The sequence below is a fragment of the Oryctolagus cuniculus genome, chromosome 11 (assembly GCF_964237555.1).
Source record: "Oryctolagus cuniculus chromosome 11, mOryCun1.1, whole genome shotgun sequence".
Taxonomy (NCBI): Eukaryota; Metazoa; Chordata; class Mammalia; order Lagomorpha; family Leporidae; genus Oryctolagus; species Oryctolagus cuniculus.
The window spans coordinates 10,799,072-10,807,156 of NC_091442.1; the positions used below are offsets into that span (position 1 = coordinate 10,799,072).

The following is an 8,085-nucleotide window of genomic DNA, read 5'->3' on the forward strand; positions in this document are numbered from 1 at the left end:
GGAGCAATCCGGACTAGACTAAGTTACTCGAATTAAGACTTATTCTATGCATCTGCTCTCCCACAATATGGCGCTGGGAGAGAAGTAAACAGCTTCCGCACAGCTGCCTCCAGTTCAACCAATTAACTGTAGGACTTGCTCCTGATTGGAGAGCAGCGTACTCGGCGTGTGGGCAGCCGAGTTGGGATTGGCAGAGAAGGACTATAAAGGAGGAGAGAAACGGCATGCACCGGGAACATCTATGGGGAACATCTAAGGGAACCCGTGCAGCCCCCGAGAGAACCGGCCGGTGGTGTGCCGCTCCCCTGCGGAAGTGGGGAATGCGGCCAGGGGGAACTGCCCTTCCACGGAGGTGGAAGGGATAGTAGCCAACCCGGGAAGAACCAGCAGCAAACCCGGGGAGGGCCGAGCAGACGAAAGAACAGCGCAGGGTCCTGTGTTGCTCCTCCACGAAGAGGGGGAGCGACATAATGGTGCCGTGACTCGGATATGAAGCCTAGGCAGGGCTTAGTGTCGTTCCTCCACGAAGAGGGGGAGCGACAGTCAACCAAGTGCCAACCGTGCTCCAGGCGGGGGCTTCCGAGACCTGGATAATGACGGGCTAGCATTCCCACAGCAACTATGGCTCGGGTACGGTCTGCAGTCAATCAACAAGCGGCCTGTTAACAGTAACTGACTTTATGTCTCAGGTTGACACCGTTTGGACACACAATCAGGAATAAATGGTAACCATAAGTGTACTTAAAGCAAGCACCAGGCGTTTGGCACGATGGCCCAGACGCCGCCTGGGGAGCCACTTCCCGCACTGGAGCACCCGGGGCTGCCCCCGAGTCCAGCTCCCTTCCTATGCGCGCCCTGGGAGGCAGCAGGGAGGCTCCCGTAGATGGGTTCCTGCCTCCCACCTGGGAGACCTGCACTGCTTGCCAGCTCCTGGCTGGCCCACCCGGGCTGCTGCAGGCATTTTGCGGAGTGAATCGGGATGAGAGCCCTCCCTCTCCCTAAGCCAGCATCATTTTATTCTGCTAATGCATGCTGGCCCACAAGTAAGTGGGCAGAAAGTCCCAAAGTCTCATGAAAACAAAACCATGGATCAAAAGAAAAATCAGGAATGCAACTCCAGGAACCAGGTTTGTGATCTGTCTGAAGAGCAGACAATAAAAGGGAAACGTGTCACCTTCAGATACAGCTCAGCCCTGTCTGAGCCCCAAAGCACCAGGCAGGATTCCGCCCGGACTAGAAAGCACACAATGACACCCTGTTCTGTAGTCTCCAGGACAGGTGAACCCTAACTGCGCCACACCCGACAGTCACTGAGAAGGTCGTCCCACCGTCCCTCCCCCGCCTTTGTGCGCTCACACTCGCCATCCCGCCCACAGCCACGGAGAGACTGTCGGACTCCAATCCTGGAGGGAGACCTCAGAAAAGAACTGCTCTCTTCACCGGTTCAGCCACGGCAGCCAACGTCGACGGAACACAGCGGAGCCCGGCTGGTGGAGCGGCCCCCGAGACGCAGCCTCACCCTACACAGGGCAGGCGCGTGGAGAGCCTTCCCCTCTGTGTCCTTGCTCAGTGCTCAATGTAAAAGCTTTAGAAACTCAGACACGTGGATGGAGCTTACGATTCCCATCACAATCACTTCCCTAGGTGAAACAGGCGGACTTCTCCTTGAAAACGCCTTCCCAGCCATCCGAGGAACAGTCCAGAAAACTCGGCTCCACCTCTCTCCGGTCTGAGAAGACTCACTTTGACAAGAAACGTGACTTCTCATAAACAAGAGTGTTAATTTGTTAAGTCAACAACAGGAGTCATTGTGCACTTACTCCTCATGTAGGACCTCTGTCCTTAATGTGTTGTTCAATGTGAATTAATGCTATAACTTGTACTCAAACAGTATTTTACACTTTATGTTCTGTGTGAGTGCAAACTGTTGAAATCTTTACTTAATATATGCTAAATTGATCTTCTGTATATAAAGATAATTGAAAATGAATCTTGATGTGAATGGAATGGGAGAGGGAGTGGGAGTTGGGAGGGTTGCGGGTGGGAAGGAAGTTGTGGGGGGGGGAAGCCATTGTAACCCATAAACTGTACTTTGGAAATTTATATTTGCTAAATAAAAGTTAAAAAGAAAGAAACGTGACTTCAGTATCCTCAAATGTGACCGGGCCACCTTCACTCTCAAGGGAGAGTGTGGATGAGGAATTTGGCCCGACCCCAAGCCACTTCCCCAGACAGTGACTCCAAAGAGGCTGCGCAGAGCCCACAGGACCTCTTTTGTCTAAGGGTTTTCTATCATCTGCCGCCCCCAGGGGACACGGAAGGGCCCGGCTTTTATCTCAACCTCCCTGGCAGCCTGGATTTCGCTCTCCGGCTCCCACCAGACAGGCGCGCCGCCTCGTGACCTCTCCAGGCCCGTACTTCCTCTCCCCCTCGACGTGAAGGCTGAACACCGTGGGGTCTCAGGACCGAGTGGCTCCAGGAAATGGCCGTCCGGCAGAACAGCACAGGCAGCCCACGGCACAGCGAGGCTCATGACCACCGCTCACGCTCACCGCAAAGACAGGGGCTGGGAGAGAGCTCGGGCAGCGCCTCCCTGACCCACTCGGCAGTAAGACCTTTAACTAGGGGCCGGCGCTGTGGCATCGTGGGTAAGGCCGCCCCCTGCAGTGCCGGCATCCCACATGAGCGCTGGTTTGTGTCCCAGCTGCTCCACTTCCGATCCGTCTGCCTGCTAATGTGCCTGGGAAAGCAGCAGAAGAGGGGCCCCTGCACCCACGTGAGAGACCCAGAAGATGCTCCAGGCTCCTGGCTTCAGATTGGCGCAGCTCTAGCTGTTGCGGCCATTTGGAGAGTGAACCAGCGGATGGAAGACCTCTCTCTCTCTCTGCCTCTCAAATAAATAAATAAATAAATCTTAAAAACAAAAACAAAAACACCTTTAGCTAAATACGTTGCACAGAAACCAAACGCAGCTCTGATAGAAGCTGGGATACTGGCGGCGCCGCGGCTCACTAGGCTAATCCTCCGCCTTACGGCGCCGGCACCCCGGGTTCTAGTCCCGGTCGGGGCGCCGGATTCTGTCCCGGTTGCCCCTCTTCCAGGCCAGCTCTCTGCTGAGGCCTGGGAGTACAGTGGAGGATGGCCCAAGTGCTTGGGCCCTACACCCCATGGGAGACCAGGAGAAGTACCTGGCTCCTGCCATCGGATCAGCGCAGTGTGCCGGCCGTGCTGGCCATTGTAGGGTGAACCAACGGCAAAGGAAGACCTTTCTCTCTGTCTCTCTCTCTTTCACTGTCCACTCTGCCTGTAAAAAAAAAAAAAAAGAAGCTGGGATGCCCTCCCACGGACTCGCCCACGTCTTGGCACCACTGCCACCCCGCCCCAGGCTCCTGCGATCAGAATGCAAAACGCACGACATTAGATGTCCAAGCTCCTTTGCAGGTCAAAGTCTTTCCCTGCACGCTGTTGAGGGCCTTCCCCGGAGCCTCTTCCGACTTACTAAGCCGTGGTTTTCTAAAGAAAAGAGAGGCTCCTGTTGCGGCGCCAGGAACTGAAGAGGGAACCCAACCGGAGGAAGACGCAGCACGCGGCGGGGACACAGGGACAGAGCAGGCGCGCCCGGCAGTCACCTAGGCGGGGACACAGGGACAGAGCAGGCACGGCAGTCACCTAGGCGGGGACACAGGGACAGAGCAGGCGCGGCAGTCACCTAGGCGGGGACACAGGGACAGAGCAGGCGCGGCAGTCACCTAGGCGGGGACACAGGGACAGAGCAGGCACGGCAGTCACCTAGGCGGGGACACAGGGACAGAGCAGGTGCGCGGCAGTCACCTAGGCAGGGACACAGGGCCAGAGTAGGTGCGCGGCAGTCACCTAGGCGGGGACACAGGGACAGAGCAGGCGCGCCCGCAGTCACCTAGGCGGGGACACAGGGACAGAGCAGGCGCGTGGCAGTCACCTAGGCGGGGACACAGGGACAGAGCAGGCGCCGGCAGTCACCTAGGACGAGCAGGCTGAAGAAGATGGTCATGCCGCTGGACTGCTCCTCCTGCTGCGCCTGCTCCCCGGTCTGCACCGGGAGGATGGGCTTGGCGGCGGTCGGCAGCACCAGCCGCGTCGTGGCAGCCAGGGTGCTGCGCAGGGTGACATTGACGCCCTCGTGAGTTGCATTGGGGAACCTGTTGGAGGACAGGAAAAGCAGCAGAATCAAGACAGCGCCGAAGCCTCGGGCTCCCGACCTCAAACCAGAGACCCCGGCACAGAGCTCCACGGAGCTCACAAGTCTCGCGAACAGTGCACAGGGCCCGGGGAAGGGGCGCTTTGGGTGTGGGCGCACGGACGGGGTGAACAGAGGGGACCAGGCTGCAGGAGAAACGCTGCCCGCTCTCTGGCACCTACTGGGGGGGCACCTAGGCTCTCTCACCCCATTCCCGGGTCCAGCGCTCCATTTAGCACCTTGATTTCTCGGGCTCATGGATCCCGCCTGTGCCCGGTTGCTGCTGAGGTCAGATGTCTCACCGCACCCCACCCTCCAAAATCCTCCTGAGACGTCGAAAGTCTTAGTTAACTCTTCTGTAACAGCCCACTCCGCCCCCATTCATCCAGCCCTCGGCTTAAATTCTTACTCATTGTGCTGGGGCCGTGGGCTAGCCCACTGGTGGAACACTGCTGGGACCGTGAGCTAGCCCACTGGTGAAACACTGCTGGGACCGTGGGCTAGCCCACTGGTGAAACACTGCTGGGGCCGTGGGCTAGCCCACCGGTGGAACACTGCTGGGGCCGTGGGCTAGCCCACCGGTGGAACACTGCTGGGCCGTGGGCTAGCCCACCGGTGGAACACCGCTGGGGCCGTGGGCTAGCCCACCGGTGGAACACCGCTGGGGCCGTGGGCTAGCCCACTGGTGGAACACTGCTAATTGTGACTGTCACCCTTCATCTTACTGAGCACTGCTTCAGCCCGGGACCAGCTAACACACCTCTGGCTGAACACGCCGAGGTGGGCTCTGAATTTCCGTTTACCCGTGCCGTGCGTCGCCAAGCCGGACACGTTCTGCAACCCGGCCAACATCTCAGCCAGCCCGCCGCCCACTCCAGCCTCCAACCTAAGAATCCCTAAGAACCACGGGGCGGTCCCAGCTCTTGCCCTGGCTCTGCCGAGGTCCGGGCTGATGTCTGGGACAGAGAGGTGGCTCAGGGAGTGACTTACACGGGGCGACCCCCACTGGGCTGTCACTCAGGGGCTCCCCCTGGACCCGCACACTCTGCGTACACAAACAGCGGACAATGGAGGGTGACAGCTGGCGCCGCAGCCAGGCCGCCCCTCTTATCAGTCCCCGCATCCCGGATCCCGCACGGACTCCCGGGGGAGCGCGGATCCGAGGCGGGGCACCGTGTTCCTGTCCGTGGTCTTTCCCCACCACAGTGGAAGCTCCCCGGGGCCCCTCCCAGGCCGGCCTCCTGCACGGCGCAGTGCCCGGGGCCCGCAACTGAGCGGATGGCCAACAGCCAATGAATGAATGAAACGGTGGAGGCGACAGACACACAAACTGCTCGCTACCGAGGAGGAGGCGACTGGCCAAGGGCTGGGGGGTGGAAGTGCGGGACCGGGAAGGCTTCCAGGAGGAGGAGGCAGAGCTGAGTAACCTTCAGATGATCCAAAACTGGGAAAGCGGGAAAGCGGGTCACGGCTGCCGCAACACGGCTCTCGGGGCGTGCGCTGAGCGGCACATACGCCAGCCCCAGGGTCCGCGCGACCTCCGAGAGGCTGTGCGGCCCTAGGGGGCCCTAGGGGGCCCGGGCCCGCCCATCCCTCCCTGCTCTTCGGCGCCGGCAGGGTCAGCCCTGGCCCACGGGCACAAGGAGTCCCGCACTGAGGGGCCAGAGGGCGATCTGAGGAGCTCGCTGTCACGCGCCTGGGCCCAGCCCTGCCTCCGCCTCCGCCGCCCCGGAAAAAGCCCACTCACTCCTCTTCCGCCATCTTCTCCCCCATTCTGCGGAGCCTCCAAGACCACCGAGTTCGGAGCCACGGGGCTAGCAGGACCTGCTGTTGCTTCCGGCTTCCGCTGGAGGCGCCGGCGGCCCGGCGAGCAGGGGGGCGGGGTCTCAGCCGCGCGAGGGCGACTCTCTGTCCCTTCGTCTCGCTGGCGTGAGGGTGGGAGGAAGCGCGTGGGAGGACCCTCTCGCGCGGCCGCTGGAAAGTCTGGCTTCTCCCGAGCGTGAGCCCCGGGCGATACGGGGGAAAGTGCTGCGGGTCGCTGTGACGCACGCTCCACCAGCGCCCTGGGGTCCTCCGTGCTGAATTGAGGACGGACACTCAGCTTCTGCCCTGGGCCGCACCGACTGACCCCAGGGGGGCGTGTCCCCTGAGCCTCAGTTTCCCTCAGCTCTACGGGGCCATAACCACGTGGACTTTGCCAGACTGTTCAGTGTCCCATGTGTAAACGTTTCCTGAGTGTAGGCTGTGCGCCTGGCATTAACGTAGCTGCTGAAGGTCCAGGAGTGGATCGCTCATTCATTTGTTCACTGACTGAACAACTGCTGACACCAGTCAGTAGCACCTAGCAGTGGCCTGTGGGGCCCCGGATGTAAGCGAGGCCGGAGGGGTCAGTGGTACCCACCGGGCGGGCTAGTGCCTAGCTAAGAGCTTCCGTGTGATTGGCCGCGTCTCGCCTGGTAGCCACAGTGACACCCTGGCACATCCTGCGGGGTCCCTGGTCTGCCATTGTGCCCTGGGGTCTTGCACAGAGGGCTGAGAGGGTTAACAGCCTCAGGCCCTCCCCTGCAGAATCTAACACCTTCCTGCCTCAGAGAAAGCCTTGGGCAGCGGCAGATTTCAGCCCTGCAACCGCCACCACCCCCACCCCACCCCCGCATTCCCCCTGTTGTCACAGGTCCTCTCTGTGCCCCACACGCCAGGACGGTTCCACCTGTGCTCTGGCTCAGATCCTTTGTCCAGAATGCTCTGCCCTTACCCAGCCTTTGGCCCGCCGTTGCCACCTCCGGGCTTTTGTTGAGCAATTACCCTGTGTGCTGGAGCCCCACGGCTCAAACCCCGCGGGCTCCAGCTTCCGTGGGTCTACCCCGCCTGACGTGGCACGTGCTGTTTGCTTGACTTGTAGATGCGTCGTGTCTCACCCTTCTCGTTTTATCTGTTACCTAGAACACTCCCTGGAGTATCAGCATCCCTTCAACAAGAAGCAGTCATACTGAGAGAACAAGTACTTCCGTTAGTGACTTCCAGGGGCGTTAGGAAGCCACAGAAGGGCCTGGAACAGGGGCGAGACGTGGACCTGTGGAAGGCTGGCTGGCGGTGGGTGAGTGACAGCGGAAGCCTGGAGGCCTTGGCCGTGACCTGGGTGGGAGCTGATGGAGTCTGGATGAAGGTGATTTCGTGGAGGTGCCGGGATGCCTGGGCTGCGAGTGCATGTGGAAGGCAGGGCTTGCTGACTGAACGTGGCAGGTTAGAAACAGGAGTCTAGGGTGAGGTCAGGGCTTTAAACCGGGTGGAGAAGGGACCTGGCCAGCTCCAACCCGGAGTTCTCCACCCTCCCAGGCTTCTGTCAAAGCCAACAGGGGCTGTGGTTAGGATCCGCCAAGGTTTATTGAAGCCTTCCTGTGGGTGTGGTGCCGGGCTGTTGTCCGCTTAATTCCTACCAGATCTCCCTGGCAGGTACTGGCATTGTCCACTGGCTGAAATGCAGACAGGCCAGGGCTCTTGCCCGCTGTCACCCAGCTAGCGAACGTTGACACTAGGCTTTGGGCGCAGGGTTTGTTTTCACCCTGTAGCTCCGTTGCTCTCAACTGCCTTGATTTTTCTGGCTCTAAAATGGGGCCAGTACCTACTTACAGCCCTCAGTGTGGATCTGGTGGGAGAAGAAGTGGCCCGTAGGGGACTGAGAGCCAGGTTCTCCCTGGCCACACCTATTAACTGAGGGCTCGGGACCCCTACTCTTTCTCCTACCCCGAGAACCCCCTTCTGGCTAGAATTCCCCAAGGGCTGCCCCAGCCCCTGCCAGCAAAGCCCACTCAGTGCCATGGAGATGCTGAGCTTCTGGTCTTGGCTTCCTGACAACAAAGTGGCTGCAG

At 60.1% G+C, this 8,085-nt stretch overlaps 1 protein-coding gene across 2 annotated transcripts in view; it reads right to left on the reverse strand.

Annotated features, from left to right (window-relative positions):
• Window positions 1-6,110, reverse strand: part of SLC9A8 (solute carrier family 9 member A8) — a 76,613-nt gene extending 70,503 nt beyond the window's left edge. For both annotated transcript variants that reach the window (XM_070051707.1, XM_051844933.2), the window contains exons 1-2: window positions 5,964-6,110; window positions 4,000-4,178 (exon numbers count right to left, since the gene is read on the reverse strand). In XM_070051707.1, the coding sequence (XP_069907808.1) occupies window positions 4,000-4,178; window positions 5,964-5,989 (205 nt within the window). In that variant the 5' untranslated portion in view covers window positions 5,990-6,110. The remainder of the gene's footprint in view (window positions 1-3,999; window positions 4,179-5,963) is intronic.
• Between the last annotated feature and the right edge of the window lie 1,975 nt (window positions 6,111-8,085).